General features: G+C 49.5%; 1 protein-coding gene across 5 annotated transcripts in view; it reads left to right on the top strand.

Moving 5' to 3' along the window:
• Window positions 1-20820, top strand: part of LOC135008331 (uncharacterized) — a 280518-nt gene that overhangs the window by 84550 nt on the left and 175148 nt on the right. The window contains exon 1 of one of the 5 annotated variants that reach the window (XM_063952199.1): window positions 3215-3304. The exons of 1 other annotated variant lie outside the window; for it this stretch is intronic. Coding sequence is in view for 2 of the 4 variants with exons in the window: in XM_063952193.1 (XP_063808263.1) it covers window positions 9593-9697 (105 nt within the window). In the remaining 2 variants the exon portion in view is untranslated. Of the gene's footprint in view, window positions 1-3214; window positions 3305-9516; window positions 9698-20820 lie in introns of those variants that run through there. 3 more of the 5 variants (XM_063952193.1, XM_063952192.1, XM_063952197.1) reach the window with 3 other exon arrangements.

The raw sequence follows: 20820 nt of genomic DNA, 5'->3' as shown, positions 1-20820 counted from the left end.
CGGGTCACTTGCATATGACCCACATGGATTTTGCCTTGCCCAACACTGGTTTGGGCATGAAAATCCATGTCGGTCATATGCAAGTGACCCGACTCTATTGATTTCTGGTGTCAAAATTGTTGCCCGAGACTCGTTAACCCTTGCAAAACTACAGCTACTTATTCATAATAGAAAATGATAGTGTTAAGGTGCCCACTTGGGCAACTTATTTCTTGCCCAAACCAGTGTTGGGCAAGGCAAAATCCATGTGGGTCATATGCAAGTGACACGACTCTATTGATTTCAGGTGTCAAAATTCTTGCCCGAGACTCGTTAACCCTTGCAAAACTACAGCTACTTATTCAAATTAGTAATTCATAATACTGTGAATGTGCCCACTTGGGCAGCGTATTTCATGCCCAAACCAGTGTTGGGCAAGGCAAAATCCATGTGGGTCATATGCAAGTGACCCGACTCTATTGATTTCTGGTGTCAAAATTATTGCCCGAGACTCGTTAACCCTTGCAAAACTACAGCTACTTATTCATAATAGAAAATGATAGTGTTAAGGTGCCCACTTGGGCAACTTATTTCATGCCCAAACCAGTGTTGGGCAAGGCAAAATACATGTGGGTCTTATGCAAGTGACCCGACTCAGTTGATTTCAGGTGTCAAAATTCTTGCCCGAGACTCGTTAACCCTTGCACAACTACAGCTACTTATTCAAATTAGTAATTCATAATACTGTGTATGTGCCCACTTGGGCAGCGTATTTCATGCCCAAACCAGTGTTGGGCAAGGCAAAATCCATGTGGGTCATATGCAAGTGACCCGACTCTATTGATTTCTGGTGTCAAAATGATTGCCCGAGACTCGTTAACCCTTGCAAAACTACAGCTACTTATTCATAATAGAAAATGATAGTGTTAAGGTGCCCACTTGGGCAACTTATTTCATGCCCAAACCAGTGTTGGGCAAGGCAAAATACATGTGGGTCATATGCAAGTGACCCGACTCAGTTGATTTCAGGTGTCAAAATTCTTGCCCGAGACTCGTTAACCCTTGCACAACTACAGCTACTTATTCAAATTAGTAATTCATAATACGGTGTATGTGCCCACTTGGGCAGCGTATTTCATGGCCAAACCAGTGTTGGGCAAGGCAAAATCCATGTGGGTCATATGCAAGTGACCGGACTCTATTGATTTCTGGTGTCAAAATTGTTGCCCGAGACTCGTTAACCCTTGCAAAACTACAGCTACTTATTCATAATAGAAAATTATAGTGTTAAGGTGCCCACTTGGGCAGCGTATTTCATGGCCAAACCAGTGTTGGGCAAGGCAAAATCCATGTGGATCATATGCAAGTGACCCGACTCTATTGATTTCTGATGTCAAAATTGTTGCCCGAGACTCGTTAACCCTTGCAAAACTACAGCTACTTATTCATAATAGAAAATGATAGTGTTAAGGTGCCCACTTGGGCAACGTATTTCATGTCCAAACCAGTGTTGGGCAAGGCAAAATAAATGTGGGTCATATGCAAGTGACCCGACTCAGTTGATTTCAGGTGTCAAAATTCTTGCCCGAGACTCGTTAACCCTTGCACAACTACAGCTACTTATTCAAATTAGTAATTCATAATACTGTGTATGTGCCCACTTGGGCAGCGTATTTCATGCCCAAACCAGTGTTGGGCAAGGCAAAATCCATGTGGGTCATATGCAAGTGACCCGACTCTATTGATTTCTGGTGTCAAAATTGTTGCCCGAGACTCGTTAACCCTTGCAAAACTACAGCTACTTATTCATAATAGAAAATGATAGTGTTAAGGTGCCCACTTGGGCAACTTATTTCATGCCCAAACCAGTGTTGGGCAAGGCAAAATCCATGTGGGTCATATGCAAGTGACCGGACTCTATTGATTTCTGGTGTCAAAATTGTTGCCCGAGACTCGTTAACCCTTGCAAAACTACAGCTACTTATTCATAATAGAAAATGATAGTGTTGAGGTGCCCACTTGGGCAACGTATTTCATGCCCAAACCAGTGTTGGGCAAGGCAAAATACATGTGGGTCATATGCAAGTGACCCGACTCAGTTGATTTCAGGTGTCAAAATTCTTGCCCAAGACTCGTTAACCCTTGCACAACTACAGCTACTTATTCAAATTAGTAATTCATAATACTGTGTATGTGCCCACTTGGGCAGCGTATATCATGGCCAAACCAGTGTTAGGCAAGGCAAAATCCATGTGAGTCATATGCAAGTGACCCGACTCTATTGATTTCTGGTGTCAAAATTGTTGCCCGAGACTCGTTAACCCTTGCAAAACTACAGCTACTTATTTATAATAGAAAATTATAGTGTTAAGGTGCCCACTTGGGCAACTTATTTCATGGCCAAACCAGTGTTGGGCAAGGCAAAATACATGTGGGTCATATGCAAGTGACCCGACTCAGTTGATTTCAGGTGTCAAAATTGTTGCCCGAGACTCGTTAACCCTTGCACAACTACAGCTACTTATTCAAATTAGTAATTCATAATACTGTGAATGTGCCCACTTGGGCAGCGTATTTCATGGCAAAACCAGCGTTGGGCAAGGCAAAATCTATGTGGGTCATATGCAAGTGACCCGACTCTATTGATTTCAGGTGTCAAAATTGTTGCCCGAGACTCGTTAACCCCTGCAAAACTACAGCTACTTATTCAAAATGGTGAATTATAGTGCATGTGCCCACTTTGCCAGCGTATTTCATGCCCAAACCAGCGTTGGGCAAGCCAAAATACACGTGGGTCATATGAAAGGGACCCTACTCTGTGAATTTCAGGCGTCAAATGTGTTGCCCAAGACACATTAACCCTTGCAAAACTGAATGATCTGAATAAGAAGCTGGAGCTCGAATAAGAAGTGAATAAGAAGCTGGAGCTTGAATAAGAAGTGAATAAAAAGCTGGCCGAATAAGAAGCTAACTTCAGCCTCGTCAGGTGGGTCATATGAAAGGGACCCTACTCTGTGAATTTCAGGCGTCAAATGTGTTGCCCAAGACACATTAACCCTTGCAAAACTGAATGATCTGAATAAGAAGCTGGAGCTCGAATAAGAAGTGAATAAGAAGCTGGAGCTTGAATAAGAAGTGAATAAAAAGCTGGCCGAATAAGAAGCTAACTTCAGCCTCGTCTCTGTGGAAGTCTTTGCTCAAAATGATTTCCTCTCACACATCCTCCTGGAATCTCTATGGTTTGGATCGCTTCCTGCTGGACCTCACTGCTTGATTTTCCATACCTGCGAGTTGATGCTGCTGCTGGGACACTGCACAAATCGTGGTGAGTGTTCTGCTGTGCCTGCTTTACCATCCACGTGGACTACGATTGGAAATAGTAACCTTAACCGAAGCAGGGTGAGCAAAATGGGGTTCCATGTGCTGTGACGGTGAAAACGACACCAACACATTGTAAAAAGTTGTGTCAACCATTTCTCATGTCGAGTTTTTCCAGCGTTGACCTTCTGACCATGTCGATCTTTCACATGTCGACAATTGCCATGTCGACCTAATGACTGTCGACCTAATCATGGTTGATCCTGTGATCCATATCTGGGAATTTTATGAAAAATAATTGTAAGAAATGTAAATCCTAAATGCAACCAATAATACCCCTTTTCCTCCTCTGTAGCACGGATCGCAGCCAATTCACTTGACACGGCTGCGACCCGTGCTATAGCCCCCTTCCCACAGCGCTCACAACCCGGCATATTGCCGGGTTGGTGACGCTGCTGCTGACGCGGCAGGCACGGCGCTGGGAGATCACATGATCTCCCAGCGCCGCCCTCCCATACACTGTGAACGGGAGCACTCCCGTTCACACTAGACAGCTTACTGGGTTGAACTCGTGTTCAACCCGGCTAGCTACCCGGGTAGGATTCCCGGATCACTTGATCCGGGAATCTGCAGGGGGACCCTTTTCCACTAGGGAAAAACACGGGTAAATGCGTGCCCCCGTGCATTTATCCGTGTTTAAAAAGCTACTGGAAAAGGGGTATTAGTAACAATGAATGATACTGTATCATTGTAGGACCAAACCAATTCATTCCTTCTTAGAGTCCCCTGGTGACCCCGCACAGAGGTATATAATACATTGTTACCAATAATTTGATCGAGTCCACAGTGTTATTCATCTTTGTAGCAAAACTCATGTACATTAGCTCACACAGTACCACCGAGTACCAGCAGAAATACTAGCGAGAGGGAATATGAGAGAAGCCAGGCAGGCGGAGAGGGGGCAGCTCCCCATGGAATTTCTGGGTTCAGTCCGGGAATTACCTAATTAGCCAATGAGGATCCTATGTAATGTAACACTGCCGCTGATAATATATGTGTGGCTGCTGTGTCTTGCAGCAGCCCCTTAGCTGCTGCTTGCTCTGCTCAGTGTCCACTACGCTAGGTGAGAGCCGCCCTATGTGCACAGGTGTTTTATGTGATGATTATATGCTGTGTCCAAGGTGCCTAATTGTATTGTAGTCTCTGTAATAGGGGCGTGTAGCTGCAAGAAGTTAATAGATAGCGAATTTGTATAAGATATCGTGCCCTGTGTTTCCAAAGTTGTGAACGTGCAGATGTTACACTGTGTCTCCTTCATCAGGATACTGTGTATTTACACGGAATTGTAGCTTTTTGTCTCTGTTTTCTTATTTATATTTCTTGGGTGGGATGTTTTTTATTTTTTTTTATTTTACATTGTTCCTCGATAAAAGGACATTTCTGTTTGAGTAGCCTTGCTATGTAAAGCTGAGCGTCGGAAGCTATTACTTGCAACTTAAAGATTCGGAGTTTGGGGGTATGCTGCTACTCTCTAGCTTGTGGTGGAACTGCAATCAGTATGTACAGTAGTCTTTAAGGGGGAGAGGGCGCTCTGCTGCGCCTCCGCTAAACCAACTTAATTACCCTGAAGTCATACTCTGGAACAATATCTGGGATTGAATCATTGGCAACAGTTTTATTTACATTTTACCTCATTACCAGTTGCAGGGTAAGGACAAAGAAAACGGTGGGCAACGCGAAACCTGTCTGACCCTTCATTGATTAAAACCTGTGGCGTGTCCCTGCCTACCTGTAGGCTCTGGAGCCAGCCCCCTGATCACGCTTGCCTGGTATTTTCTATGGCCGCCCCCTTCCGCGCCCTGCGCCAGACCAACCTAGGGATGATGCTGGACCATACTATCTCCGCTGCCTTCCAGCACCCCTTCGCCCATGCCAGGTCTGCGCACATCATCCTCATCAGATCAAGGGATTTTATGTCTCCCAAATCATTACCTCCTAAATGTATCATTATCACGTCTGGGCTGCCAGCTGCTCTTTCGCACTGCAGCAATGCGTCCCTGAGCCTGTACCACCTCATCCCCCTCCTTCTGAAGCAAAAGACTCATCCGTCCTTCCTTGCTAGTCCTAGCTGCCTCCCGTAAGGCCTAGCGGTGGTCCTGATTGCCGCCCATGGATATAAGAATGGGCCCCACCTGCTGGCCTGGCTTCCTAGAAGGCGCTGACCGCTGCGACCGGGCATGTGGAGAAATCCGCATGCCTGCATAACTAGACCCATTTACCTTTTCGTTCCTGATAAACCTGTGTATCTTGCATAACACCGCTTGCTTGGTTACTGTCACATTTTTGCACTGTAGACTGCTACCGGTTTTGCGCTTAGACTTTGCCATCAGTTCACTAATCCTGAATGCCCCACTAAAAGCCATTGTGAATGCCATCCTGAATAGGCCCGCTTCGCTCTGATTCCCTACAAACCACTGGGATGTGACCTAGCAGCGTCCTTGGTCTATCTACTGTGATGGGTTCCCTAGCATCTGGCTTTCTGGCCTCTGCTCTGGCCCATCCCCTCATTATGGTGCGTACCATAAATGACTTTGTCTCATCCTTCCTCCCTGCTAACTTTTCGAAAAATGCAATGCCCGCCAGTGTGGTGCTTAACCTGACCCTTGATGACCGCTCCCGCCTGAGCTTGGCCAAGAAGGAAAGCATCTGTTGCTGCGTGTTTTTCTCCTCTGCGCTTATCAGAGCCTGGAACCTTTGCCAACTTCCCCACGCAGCCTTGTACGACTTCCATGTCCACGGCGCCAGCGACCGCTCCACCAGTCTGCCTAAATCGGCTTGACTATCTGCCGGAGACGGGAGGGACATGTTAGGCCTGTTGGGCTCACCCTTAGCGCTGCTGTCCTGAACGCTTCCCAATTTTGCCTGGACAGTGCGTCCGCTATCAAATTCTTCTCACCCAGGACATGTTTTGCCCTGAAGGTAATATTATGGCGGAGGCATGCTGCCACTAATCTCCTAAGCAACTTGACAACTGGTGGTGACTATGCTCGCTGGTTATTTACTGCCTGCACTACTCCCATATTGTCGCACCAGAACTGGATCTGTTTGTTGGCAAGCTTCTCGCCCCAGATGGCCATCGATACGACTATCGGAAATAACTCCAAGGCCACAAGATTCTTGGTGAGACCTGTGCTCTCCCATGTCGCTGGCCACCTCTGCGCGCACCACTCTCCTTGCCAATACGCTCTGACCTGTCGTCCTTGCGGCATCCGTAAATAAATGTATTGCATGGTTTGGCAGCATTGCCTCGGGACAAATTCGCACTCCATTGAAATGTCTGAGGCATTCCTTCCACACTCGCAAGTCCTCCCTCAGCTCCTTGGAGATGCGTACAAAATGGTGCCTTTTCACAATTCCCGCAGTGGCTTGCTCGAGCCGCCTTTTAAATATCCTGCCCATGGGGATCACTCTGCATGCAAAATTGAGGCTCCCCAATGGGTGTAGTATGGTATGCCGGCGGCCAGCATACCGGCGCCGGCATACCGACAGTAGGGAGAAAAGATGTCGGGATTCCGGTGCCGGTATACTCTGCGCCGGAATCCCAGTAGCCGGCAACCTAAATATCACCGTCCCCAAAAATGATTGCAGCTGCCCCAGCATATAACCCTCTTTGCCCTGATGCAGTAACCCATTTCCCTTTCTAGCTTCTCAACTTTTTCCCCAGGTAGACTGCACTCTTGCATCTCTGTGTCGATCTAAGTATGCAGGGGAAGCAGCCTAAAGGCTTATTCTATGTCTAGTTTTGCCATCAGGGCTCCCTTGCCTTGTGCTCAAGCCATCCTAATAGCCACGTTAAATGATTTGTACTGCACTTAGCATTGTTCTTTGCGTAATGCGTCTTTTACCGACGCTCCCTCTGTGTATGACAGGTGCTGGATGAGCCTGAACTTCCCAGGTGCTTTCTTCCAGCCCCAAAGGTGAAATTACCTTTCCTGGCAATGGCGGGGCTGCAAATAGCCCTTTCATCCTGCCTAATGCTAGCTCCTTAGTGATTTTCTCGCGTACCACCCCCGGCTGATCCCTGATGGACTTTAAGTTCCTGGAGCTACCCGTGGGCGTGACCTCTCTCGTTACAGGTATCCTAAAACCCTCCTTGGTGCTTACCCCCGCAGCAAATTGACTTCCTGAATCTTGGGATACCTGGCCAGCCATGCCAGGATCCTTTCCACGTCCATGGAACTATTCGCTTTTCCTAGGTCCTGCTGCTGCGGGTACCTTTTGCGTGTGGCTACCCCTCTTTCTGTTGCACTCCTCGGCAGCAAGGTTAGCGCCACAGAATGTGCATGTTTGTATTTGCACTGGGCACTGGGGTGCAACACATATCAGTAAAATCCCAGCATCTAAGCTCCTGCTTTTTTGTGCCAGGCCTCCCTGCGATTGTTTGCGGTGCTGTGCCCCTTTCTGCTATGCCCGCTGCTTGCGCTTTATGCCAGACGTCTAAATCCCTAGTGCAAAAGTCAATGGGCTTTCTGCCCACGGCTTTTTCCCTGAAACCCTCGTCATATTTTCGCTAACCGTTCCTCCATGTTCCATGAAATCAGTGTATTTCAATATGCTCATGGCTACCTCTGGATATGCTTCCACGTAGCAGCCTTAATAGGCAAACATTCCGCTCAGCCAATGCTCAATTGTTTTATAGCTGTCAGACTGCGTTCCCCTCTGCCTCCGTTAATGAACATATATCTATGAAAGCCCCTTTCTCTATTTCCTTTCTGGTTAGTATAGGCAAATGGCCTGCTACTGACCCGAAAGCGCATCCCACTGAGGTGCCCGCTTGCTGTTGCCTTATCCTGCTGCACCCTATTTTTTTCACTGACCGCATCTGCCCCGGGTATGAGACCCTTTTTACTTTTCCAATTGGCTATCGCTGCCTTCAGCTGCATCCTTAGCTCCTAACTGCCTCATTCTCATCTGACTCCGATGGGCTCTCCTCCAGCTCTGCGCCCCGCTGCACCCTCTCACTATCACACTGCATCCATGCAAATTTTACCACAGCATTGCTAACATTTTGTACATTTGGCACATTTCCTGGCGTAACAATGACATTATGCAAATTGCTATTATTGACTGTTCTCACCAAGCTCTTCTCCTTGACCGAGCCGCCCCTGGCGATGCTTCTTTCGGTTGCTGCAGTCCCGCTGCCAAGCAAATTGCACATCGGTGTCCCTAGTGTCTGAACGTGCTTTGTGCAGTCCGTGAGAAGCGTTGGAGCATCGCCAACCCTAGCGTAGCACAGTTCTTCCTGTCCTTGCCATGGCTCCCCGCATCTTGGCTGATTCTCATGGTGACACCTCCTTGGTGTGTTGTAGCATGGATGGTAATTCGCACTGCTCCCCTGCGGTATCCTGCTCGGTGTGTAGCAAGCTGCTGACACGTGCTGATGCTCCCGTTGTGCTGCTGCTGAGGCAACACCTCTGTGGACTACGATTTTGCCTACTGCCGCCACGATATTCAGACCGCTGACCCGGCTCACGATGCTGGTACCGCTGGTCCTGCCTCGCCTGCCTGGAGCAGCTGCAACCTCGACAATCCGGTGTTGAAAAGTGTAGTCCACTGCTTGCCGCGGGCGATGCGCTCCCATGGGACCGTGAGTAATGTCGTATACTCCGTGGGGGTGATAGATAACGTGGGGACTGCTGCCTCTGGAAAAATTCTCTGGTCACGTTCTGCCTGCGATGCCTCTCCCCCTCGGCGCGCTGGGCCCTGCCCCTTTGTTCTCCCTGATGACGCTGCCGGAAATTGCGCCACGTCTTTGAATAGCTGCGTGCAGGCTTGATGCACCCATGAGCCCTGAACATCCAGCGAAGGGCTCCTGGTACCTGTGACTGGGGGAAAAGGGCCTGCATGGCTGCGCTGTTCCCGATGCGTTTGGCTCCTCTGTCCCGGATTCTGGACCATCTAATTCTGTGGCCACGGGCATACCTTCGTATGTGGCTGGTAAATCGACCACCCCATGCTGCTGCTTCGTGCTGCGATTTGCTGCTGTGTGCCTTTGCCTCTCTGCCGCTTGTGCTGGAACTTTTCCTTTCTTCCTCTTTGCTCCAGCCGGACGCTTTGCCAGGGTCTGGCCACCAGGGGGAGCTCCCTCTACCTGAAATCCTCTCTGTTGCATAGTAGCCTCTCTGTGGAAGTCTTTGCTCAAAATGATTTCCTCTCACACATCCTCCTGGAATCTCTATGGTTTGGATCGCTTCCTGCTGGACCTCACTGCTTGATTTTCCATACCCGCGAGTTGATGCTGCTGCTGGGACACTGCACAAATCGTGGTGAGTGTTCTGCTGTGCCTGCTTTACCATCCACGTGGACTACGATTGGAAATAGTAACCTTAACCGAAGCAGGGTGAGCAAAATGGGGTTCCATGTGCTGTGACGGTGAAAACGACACCAACACATTGTAAAAAGTTGTGTCAACCATTTCTCATGTCGAGTTTTTCCAGCGTTGACCTTCTGACCATGTCGATCTTTCACATGTCGACAATTGCCATGTCGACCTAATGACTGTCGACCTAATCAGGGTTGACCCTGTGATCCATATCTGGGAATTTTATGAAAAATAATTGTAAGAAATGTAAATCCTAAATGCAACCAATAATACCCCTTTTCCTCCTCTGTAGCACGGATCGCAGCCAATTCACTTGACACGGCTGCGACCCGTGCTATAGCCCCCTTCCCACAGCGCTCACAACCCGGCATATTGCCGGGTTGGTGACGCTGCTGCTGACGCGGCAGGCACGGCGCTGGGAGATCACATGATCTCCCAGCGCCGCCCTCCCATACACTGTGAACGGGAGCACTCCCGTTCACACTAGACAGCTTACTGGGTTGAACTCGTGTTCAACCCGGCTAGCTACCCGGGTAGGATTCCCGGATCACTTGATCCGGGAATCTGCAGGGGGACCCTTTTCCACTAGGGAAAAACACGGGTAAATGCGTGCCCCCGTGCATTTATCCGTGTTTAAAAAGCTACTGGAAAAGGGGTATTAGTAACAATGAATGATTCTGTATCATTGTAGGACCAAACCAATTCATTCCTTCTTAGAGTCCCCTGGTGACCCCGCACAGAGGTATATAATACATTGTTACCAATAATTTGATCGAGTCCACAGTGTTATTCATCTTTGTAGCAAAACTCATGTACATTAGCTCACACAGTACCACCGAGTACCAGCAGAAATACTAGCGAGAGGGAATATGAGAGAAGCCAGGCAGGTGGCAGCTCCCCATGGAATTTCTGGGTTCAGTCCGGGAATTACCTAATTAGCCAATGAGGATCCTATGTAATGTAACACTGCCGCTGATAATATATGTGTGGCTGCTGTGTCTTGCAGCAGCCCCTTAGCTGCTGCTTGCTCTGCTCAGTGTCCACTACGCTAGGTGAGAGCCGCCCTATGTGCAAAGGTGTTTTATGTGATGATTATATGCTGTGTCCAAGGTGCCTAATTGTATTGTAGTCTCTGTAATAGGGGCGTGTAGCTGCAAGAAGTTAATAGATAGCGAATTTGTATAAGATATCGTGCCCTGTGTTTCCAAAGTTGTGAACGTGCAGATGTTACACTGTGTCTCCTTCATCAGGATACTGTGTATTTACACGGAATTGTAGCTTTTTGTCTCTGTTTTCTTATTTAGATTTCTTGGGTGGGATGTTTTTTATTTTTCTCTGACGTCCTAGTGGATGCTGGGACTCCGTCAGGACCATGGGGAATAGCGGCTCCGCAGGAGACAGGGCACAAAATTTAAAAGTTTGACCACTAGGTGGTGTGTACTGGCTCCTCCCCCTATGACCCTCCTCCAAGCCTCAGTTAGGTTTTTGTGCCCGTCCGAGCAGGGTGCAATCTAGGTGGCTCTCCTAAAGAGCTGCTTAGAAAAAGTTTGTTAGGTTTTTTATTTTCAGTGAGTCCTGCTGGCAACAGGCTCACTGCAACGAGGGACTTAGGGGAGAAGAAGTGAACTCACCTGCGTGCAGGATGGATTTGCTTCTTAGGCTACTGGACACTAGCTCCAGAGGGACGATCACAGGTACAGCCTGGATGGGTCACCGGAGCCGCGCCGCCGACCCCCTTGCAGATGCCGAATAGAGAAGAGGTCCAGAAACCGGCGGCAGAAGACGTCTCAGTCTTCATGAGGTAGCGCACAGCACTGCAGCTGTGCGCCATTGCTCTCCGCACACTTCACACCAGCGGTCACTGAGGGTGCAGGGCGCTGGGGGGGGTGCCCTGGGCAGCAATGTAATATACCTATTCTGGCTAAAATATATCACATATAGCCCCTGGGGCTATATGGATGTATTTAACCCCTGCCAGGTTCCAAAAAAAACGGGAGAAGAAGCCCGCCGAAAAGGGGGCGGGGCCTATTCTCCTCAGCACACAGCGCCATTTTCCTGCCCAGCTCCGCTGCGAGGAAGGCTCCCAGGACTCTCCCCTGCACTGCACTACAGAAACAGGGTAAAAACAGAGAGGGGGGGCACTTATTGGCGATATTTATAATATTTGAGCTGCTATAAAGGGAACACACTTATTAAGGTTGTCTCTATATATATTTATAGCGCTTGGGTGTGTGCTGGCAAACTCTCCCTCTGTCTCCCCAAAGGGCTAGTGGGGTCCTGTCTTCTATCAGAGCATTCCCTGTGTGTCTGCTGTGTGTCGGTACGTGTGTGTCGACATGTATGAGGACGATGTTGGCGTGGAGGCGGAGCAATTGCCTGTAATGGTGATGTCACCCCCTAGGGAGTCGACACCAGAATGGATGGCTTTGTTTATGGAATTACGGGATAGTGTCAGCACGCTACAAAAGTCGGTTGACGACATGAGACAGCCGGCAAACCAGTTAGTACCTGTCCAGGCGTCTCAGACACCGTCAGGGGCTGTAAAACGCCCTTTACCTCAGTCGGTCGACACAGACCCAGACACTGACACTGAATCCAGTGTCGACGGTGAAGAAACAAACGTATTTTCCAGTAGGGCCACACGTTATATGATCACGGCAATGAAGGAGGCTTTGCATATCTCTGATACTGCAAGTACCACAAAAAGGGGTATTATGTGGGGTGTGAAAAAACTACCGATAGTTTTTCCTGAATCAGAGGAACTGAATGAAGTGTGTGATGAAGCGTGGGTTACCCCAGATAGAAAACTGCTAATTTCAAAGAAGTTATTGGCATTATACCCTTTCCCGCCAGAGGTTAGGGCGCGCTGGGAAACACCTCCTAGGGTGGATAAGGCGCTCACACGCTTATCAAAGCAAGTGGCGTTACCGTCTCCTGATACGGCCGCCCTCAAGGATCCAGCTGATAGGAGGCTGGAGAATACATTAAAAAGTATATACACACATACGGGTGTTATACTGAGACCAGCAATCGCCTCAGCCTGGATGTGCAGTGCTGGCGTGGCTTGGTCGGAGTCACTGTCTGAAAATATTGATACCCTGGATAGGGACAGTATTTTACTGACTATAGAGCAGTTAAAGGATGCATTTCTTTATATGCGAGATGCACAGAGAGATATTTGCACTCTGGCATCAAGAGTAAGTGCGATGTCCATATCTGCCAGAAGAAGTTTATGGACGCGCCAGTGGTCAGGTGATGCGGATTCCAAACGACATATGGAAGTATTGCCGTATAAGGGGGAGGAATTATTTGGGGTCGGTCTATCGGATCTGGTGGCCACGGCAACGGCCGGAAAATCCACCTTTTTACCCCAGGTCACCTCCCAGCAGAAAAAGCCGCAGGCTTTTCAGCCGCAGTCCTTTCGTTCCTATAAGAACCTAAAGTCTGCTTTGCCAACGTCTCCCTCCGACAGGGCGACGGTATTGGAGGCCATTCACAAGCTGTATTTTCAGCAGGTGATAGTCAAGGTACCCCTCCTACAACAGGGACAGGGGTATTACTCCACGCTATTTGTGGTACCGAAGCCGGTCGGCTCGGTAAGACCGATTCTAAATCTAAAATCTCTGAACCTGTACATACAAAAATTCAAGTTCAAGATGGAGTCACTCAGAGCAGTGATAGCGAATCTGGAAGAAGGGGATTTTATGGTGTCCTTGGACATCAAGGATGCTTACCTTCATGTTCCAATTTGTCCTTCACACCAAGGGTACCTCAGGTTCGTGGTCCAAAACTGTCATTATCAGTTTCAGACGCTGCCGTTTGGATTGTCCACGGCACCCCGGGTCTTTACCAAGGTAATGGCCGAAATGATGATCCTTCTTCGAAGAGAAGGCGTCTTAATTATCCCTTACTTGGACGATCTCCTGATAAGGGCAAGATCCAGAGAACAGCTGGAGGTCGGAGTAGCACTAACCCAAGTAGTGCTCCAACAACACGGGTGGATTCTGAATTTTCCAAAATCCCAACTGATCCCGACGACACGTCTGTTGTTCCTAGGGATGATTCTGGACACTGTTCAGAAAAAGGTATTTCTTCCGGAGGAGAAAGCCAGGGAGTTATCCGATCTAGTCAGGAACCTCCTAAAACCAGGAAAAGTATCTGTGCATCAATGCACAAGAGTCCTGGGAAAAATGGTAGCTTCTTACGAAGCGATTCCATTCGGCAGATTCCATGCACGAACTTTTCAGTGGGATCTGCTGGACAAATGGTCCGGATCGCATCTGCAGATGCATCAGCGGATAAAATTGTCCACAAGGACATACAGAACTGGGTCCTAGTGACCACGGATGCCAGCCTGAGAGGCTGGGGAGCGGTCACACAGGGAAGAAACTTCCAGGGCGTGTGGTCAAGCCTGGAGACGTCTCTTCACATAAATATACTGGAGCTAAGAGCAATCTACAATGCTCTAAGCCTGACAAAACCTCTGCTTCAGGGTCAGCCGGTGTTGATTCAGTCGGACAACATCACGGCAGTCGCCCACGTAAACAGACAGGGCGGCACAAGAAGCAGGAGGGCAATGGCAGAAGCTGCAAGGATTCTCCGCTGGGCAGAAAATCATGTGTTAGCACTGTCAGCTGTGTTCATCCCGGGAGTGGACAACTGGGAAGCAGACTTCCTCAGCAGACACGATCTGCACCCGGGAGAGTGGGGACTTCATCCAGAAGTCTTCCACATGATTGTGGTCCATTGGGAAAGACCAATGGTGGACATGATGGCGTCCCGCCTCAACAAAAAACTGGACAGGTATTGCGCCAGGTCAAGAGACCCTCAGGCAATAGCTGTAGACGCTCTGGTAACACCATGGGTGTACCAGTCAGTGTATGTGTTTCCTCCTCTGCCTCTCATACCAAAAGTACTGAGAATTATACGGCAAAGGGGAGTAAGAACGATACTCGTGGCTCCGGATTGGCCAAGAAGAACTTGGTATCCGGAACTTCAGGAGATGCTCACGGAAGATCCGTGGCCTCTACCTCTAAGACGGGACCTGCTTCAGCAGGGACCGTGTCTATTCCAAGACTTACCGCGGCTGCGTTTGACGGCATGGCGGTTGAACGCCGAATCCTAAGGGAAAAAGGCATTCCGGAAGAGGTCATCCCTACCCTGGTAAAAGCCAGGAAGGAGGTGACTGCACAACATTATCACCGCATTTGGAGAAAATATGTTGCGTGGTGTGAGGCCAGGAAGGCCCCGACGGAGGAATTTCAACTGGGTCGATTCCTACATTTCCTGCAAACAGGATTGTCTATGGGCCTCAAATTAGGGTCCATTAAGGTTCAAATTTCGGCCCTGTCGATTTTCTTCCAGAAAGAATTGGCTTCAGTTCCTGAAGTCCAGACTTTTGTAAAAGGAGTACTACATATACAGCCCCCGGTTGTGCCCCCAGTGGCACCGTGGGATCTTAATGTAGTTTTGGATTTTCTCAAATCCCATTGGTTTGAGCCACTCAAATCGGTGGATTTGAAATATCTTGCATGGAAAGTAACCATGCTACTGGCCCTGGCTTCAGCCAGGAGAGTGTCAGAATTGGCGGCTTTATCGTATAAAAGCCCATATCTGATTTTCCATTCGGACAGGGCAGAACTGCGGACGCGTCCTCACTTTCTGCCTAAGGTGGTTTCAGCGTTTCACCTGAACCAGCCTATTGTGGTGCCTGCGGCTACTAGCGATTTGGAGGATTCCAAGTTGCTGGACGTTGTCAGAGCATTGAAAATATATATTTCAAGGACGGCTGGAGTCAGAAAATCTGACTCGCTGTTTATACTGTATGCACCCAACAAGCTGGGTGCTCCTGCTTCTAAGCAGACGATTGCTCGTTGGATTTGTAGCACAATTCAACTTGCACATTCTGTAGCAGGCCTGCCACAGCCTAAATCTGTCAAGGCCCATTCCACAAGGAAGGTGGGCTCATCTTGGGCGGCTGCCCGAGGGGTCTCGGCATTACAACTCTGCCGAGCGGCTACGTGGTCAGGGGAGAACACGTTTGTAAAATTCTACAAATTTGATACCCTGGCTAAGGAGGACCTGGAGTTCTCTCATTCGGTGCTGCAGAGTCATCCGCACTCTCCCGCCCGTTTGGGAGCTTTGGTATAATCCCCATGGTCCTGACGGAGTCACAGCATCCACTAGGACGTCAGAGAAAATAAGATTTTACTTACCGATAAATCTATTTCTCGTAGTCCGTAGTGGATGCTGGGCGCCCATCCCAAGTGCGGATTGTCTGCAATACTTGTACATAGTTATTGTTACAAAAAAATCGGGTTGTTATTGTTGTGAGCCGTCTGTTCAGAGGCTCCTACGTTTGTCATACTGTTAACTGGGTTCAGATCACAAGTTGTACGGTGTGATTGGTGTGGCTGGTATGAGTCTTACCCGGGATTCAAAATCCTTCCTTATTGTGTACGCTCGTCCGGGCACAGTATCCTAACTGAGGCTTGGAGGAGGGTCATAGGGGGAGGAGCCAGTACACACCACCTAGTGGTCAAACTTTTAAATTTTGTGCCCGGTCTCCTGCGGAGCCGCTATTCCCCCATGGTCCTGACGGAGTCCCAGCATCCACTACGGACTACGAGAAATAGATTTATCGGTAAGTAAAATCTTATTTTTTTTATTTTACATTGTTCCTCGATAAAAGGACATTTCTGTTTGAGTAGCCTTGCTATGTAAAGCTGAGCGTCGGAAGCTATTACTTGCAACTTAAAGATTCGGAGTTTGGGGGTATGCTGCTACTCTCTAGCTTGTGGTGGAACTGCAATCAGTATGTACAGTAGTCTTTAAGGGGGAGAGGGCGCTCTGCTGCGCCTCCGCTAAACCAACTTAATTACCCTGAAGTCATACTTTGGAACAATATCTGGGATTGAATCATTGGCAACAGTTTTATTTACATTTTACCTCATTACCAGTTGCAGGGTAAGGACAAAGAAAACGGTGGGCAACGCGAAACCTGTCTGACCCTTCATTGATTAAAACCTGTGGCGTGTCCCTGCCTACCTGTAGGCTCTGGAGCCAGCCCCCTGATCACGCTTGCCTGGTATTTTCTATGGCCGCCCCCTTCCGCGCCCTGCGCCAGACCAACCTAGGGATGATGCTGGACCATACTATCTCCGCTGCCTTCCAGCACCCCTTCGCCCATGCCAGGTCTGCGCACATCATCCTCATCAGATCAAGGGATTTTATGTCTCCCAAATCATTACCTCCTAAATGTATCATTATCACGTCTGGGCTGCCAGCTGCTCTTTCGCACTGCAGCAATGCGTCCCTAAGCCTGTACCACCTCATCCCCCTCCTTCTGAAGCAAAAGACTCATCCGTCCTTCCTTGCCAGTCCTAGCTGCCTCCCGTAAGGCCTAGCGGTGGTCCTGATTGCCGCCCATGGATATAAGAATGGGCCCCACCTGCTGGCCTGGCTTCCTAGAAGGCGCTGACCGCTGCGACCGGGCATGTGGAGAAATCCGCATGCCTGCATAACTAGACCCATTTACCTCTTCGTTCCTGATAAACCTGTGTATCTTGCATAACACCGCTTGCTTGGTTACTGTCACATTTTTGCACTGTAGACTGCTACCGGTTTTGCGCTTAGACTTTGCCATCAGTTCACTAATCCTGAATGCCCCACTAAAAGCCATTGTGAATGCCATCCTGAATAGGCCCGCTTCGCTCTGATTCCCTACAAACCACTGGGATGTGACCTAGCAGCGTCCTTGGTCTATCTACTGTGATGGGTTCCCTAGCATCTGGCTTTCTGGCCTCTGCTCTGGCCCATCCCCTCATTATGGTGCGTACCATAAATGACTTTGTCTCATCCTTCCTCCCTGCTAACTTTTCGAAAAATGCAATGCCCGCCAGTGTGGTGCTTAACCTGACCCTTGATGACCGCTCCCGCCTGAGCTTGGCCAAGAAGGATAGCATCTGTTGCTGCGTGTTTTTCTCCTCTGCGCTTATCAGAGCCTGGAACCTTTGCCAACTTCCCCACGCAGCCTTGTACGACTTCCATGTCCACGGCGCCAGCGACCGCTCCACCAGTCTGCCTAAATCGGCTTGACTATCTGCCGGAGACGGGAGGGACATGTTAGGCCTGTTGGGCTCACCCTTAGCGCTGCTGTCCTGAACGCTTCCCAATTTTGCCTGGACAGTGCGTCCGCTATCAAATTCTTCTCACCCAGGACATGTTTTGCCCTGAAGGTAATATTATGGCGGAGGCATGCTGCCACTAATCTCCTAAGCAACTTGACAACTGGTGGTGACTATGCTCGCTGGTTATTTACTGCCTGCACTACTCCCATATTGTCGCACCAGAACTGGATCTGTTTGTTGGCAAGCTTCTCGCCCCAGATGGCCATCGATACGACTATCGGAAATAACTCCAAGGCCGCAAGATTCTTGGTGAGACCTGTGCTCTCCCATGTCGCTGGCCACCTCTGCGCGCACCACTCTCCTTGCCAATACGCTCTGACCTGTCGCCCTTGCGGCATCCGTAAATAAATGTATTGCATGGTTTGGCAGCATTGCCTCGGGCCAAATTCGCACTCCATTGAAATGTCTGAGGCATTCCTTCCACACTCGCAAGTCCTCCCTCAGCTCCTTGGAGATGCGTACAAAATGGTGCCTTTTCACAATTCCCGCAGTGGCTTGCTCGAGCCGCCTTTTAAATATCCTGCCCATGGGGATCACTCTGCATGCAAAATTGAGGCTCCCCAATGGGTGTAGTATGGTATGCCGGCGGCCAGCATACCGGCGCCGGCATACCGACAGTAGGGAGAAAAGATGTCGGGATTCCGGTGCCGGTATACTGTGCGCCGGAATCCCAGTAGCCGGCAACCTAAATATCACCGTCCCCAAAAATGATTGCAGCTGCCCCAGCATATAACCCTCTTTGCCCTGATGCAGTAACCCATTTCCCTTTCTAGCTTCTCAACTTTTTCCCCAGGTAGACTGCACTCTTGCATCTCTGTGTCGATCTAAGTATGCAGGGGAAGCAGCCTAAAGGCTTATTCTATGTCTAGTTTTGCCATCAGGGCTCCCTTGCCTTGTGCTCAAGCCATCCTAATAGCCACGTTAAATGATTTGTACTGCACTTAGCATTGTTCTTTGCGTAATGCGTCTTTTACCGACGCTCCCTCTGTGTATGACAGGTGCTGGATGAGCCTGAACTTCCCAGGTGCTTTCTTCCAGCCCCAAAGGTGAAATTACCTTTCCTGGCAATGGCGGGGCTGCAAATAGCCCTTTCATCCTGCCTAATGCTAGCTCCTTAGTGATTTTCTCGCGTACCACCCCCGGCTGATCCCTGATGGACTTTAAGTTCCTGGAGCTACCCGTGGGCGTGACCTCTCTCGTTACAGGTATCCTAAAACCCTCCTTGGTGCTTACCCCCGCAGCAAATTGACTTCCTGAATCTTGGGATACCTGGCCAGCCATGCCAGGATCCTTTCGACGTCCATGGAACTATTCGCTTTTCCTAGGTCCTGCTGCTGCGGGTACCTTTTGCGTGTGGCTACCACTCTTTCTGTTGCACTCCTCGGCAGCAAGGTTAGCGCCACAGAATGTGCATGTTTGTATTTGCACTGGGCACTGGGGTGCAACACATATCAGTAAAATCCCAGCATCTAAGCTCCTGCTTTTTTGTGCCAGGCCTCCCTGCGATTGTTTGCGGTGCTGTGCCCCTTTCTGCTATGCCCGCTGCTTGCGCTTTATGCCAGACGTCTAAATCCCTAGTGCAAAAGTCAATGGGCTTTCTGCCCACGGCTTTTTCCCTGAAACCCTCGTCATATTTTCGCTAACCGTTCCTCCATGTTCCATGAAATCAGTGTATTTCAATATGCTCATGGCTACCTCCTGGATATGCTTCCATGTAGCAGCCTTAATAGGCAAACATTCCGCTCAGCCAATGCTCAATTGTTTTATAGCTGTCAGACTGCGTTCCCCTCTGCCTCCGTTAATGAACATATATCTATGAAAGCCCCTTTCTCTATTTCCTTTCTGGTTAGTATAGGCAAATGGCCTGCTACTGACCCGAAAGCGCATCCCACTGAGGTGCCCGCTTGCTGTTGCCTTATCCTGCTGCACCCCATTTTTTTCACTGACCGCATCTGCCCCGGGTATGAGACCCTTTTTACTTTTCCAATTGGCTATCGCTGCCTTCAGCTGCATCCTTAGCTCCTAACTGCCTCATTCTCATCTGACTCCGATGGGCTCTCCTCCAGCTCTGCGCCCCGCTGCACCCTCTCACTATCACACTGCATCCATGCAAATTTTACCACAGCATTGCTAACATTTTGTACATTTGGCACATTTCCTGGCGTAACAATGACATTATGCAAATTGCTATTATTGACTGTTCTCACCAAGTTCTTCTCCTTGACCGAGCCGCCCCTGGCGATGCTTCTTTCGGTTGCTGCAGTCCCGCTGCCAAGCAAATTGCACATCGGTGTCCCTAGTGTCTGAACGTGCTTTGTGCAGTCCGTGAGAAGCGTTGGAGCATCGCCAACCCTAGCGTAGCACAGTTCTTCCTGTCCTTGCCATGGCTCCCCGCATCTTGGCTGATTCTCATGGTGACACCTCCTTGGTGTGTTGTAGCATGGATGGTAATTCGCACTGCTCCCCTGCGGTATCCTGCTCGGTGTGTAGCAAGCTGCTGACACGTGCTGATGCTCCCGTTGTGCTGCTGCTGAGGCAACACCTCTGTGGACTACGATTTTGCCTACTGCCGCCACGATATTCAGACCGCTGACCCGGCTCACGATGCTGGTACCGCTGCTCCTGCCTCGCCTGCCTGGAGCAGCTGCAACCTCGACAATCCGGTGTTGAAAAGTGTAGTCCACTGCTTGCCGCGGGCAATGTGCTCCAATGGGATCGTGATGCCGTATACTCCGTGGGGGATAGATAACGTGGGAACTGCTGCCTCTGGAACAATTCTCTGCTCACGTTCCGTCTGCGATGCCTCTCCCCCCTCGGCGCGCTGGGCGTGGGCCCTGCCCCTCTGTTCTCCCTGATGACGCTGCCGGAAATTGCGCCATGTCTTTGAATAGCTGCGTGCAGGCTTGATGCACCCATGAGCCCTGAACCTCCAGCGAAGGGCTCCTGGTACCT

The sequence above is a fragment of the Pseudophryne corroboree genome, chromosome 2 (assembly GCF_028390025.1).
Source record: "Pseudophryne corroboree isolate aPseCor3 chromosome 2, aPseCor3.hap2, whole genome shotgun sequence".
NCBI classification, from domain to species: domain Eukaryota; kingdom Metazoa; phylum Chordata; class Amphibia; order Anura; family Myobatrachidae; genus Pseudophryne; species Pseudophryne corroboree.
Note: the sequence above shows the minus strand (reverse complement) of the source record. Positions and strands in the feature narration are given on the sequence as shown.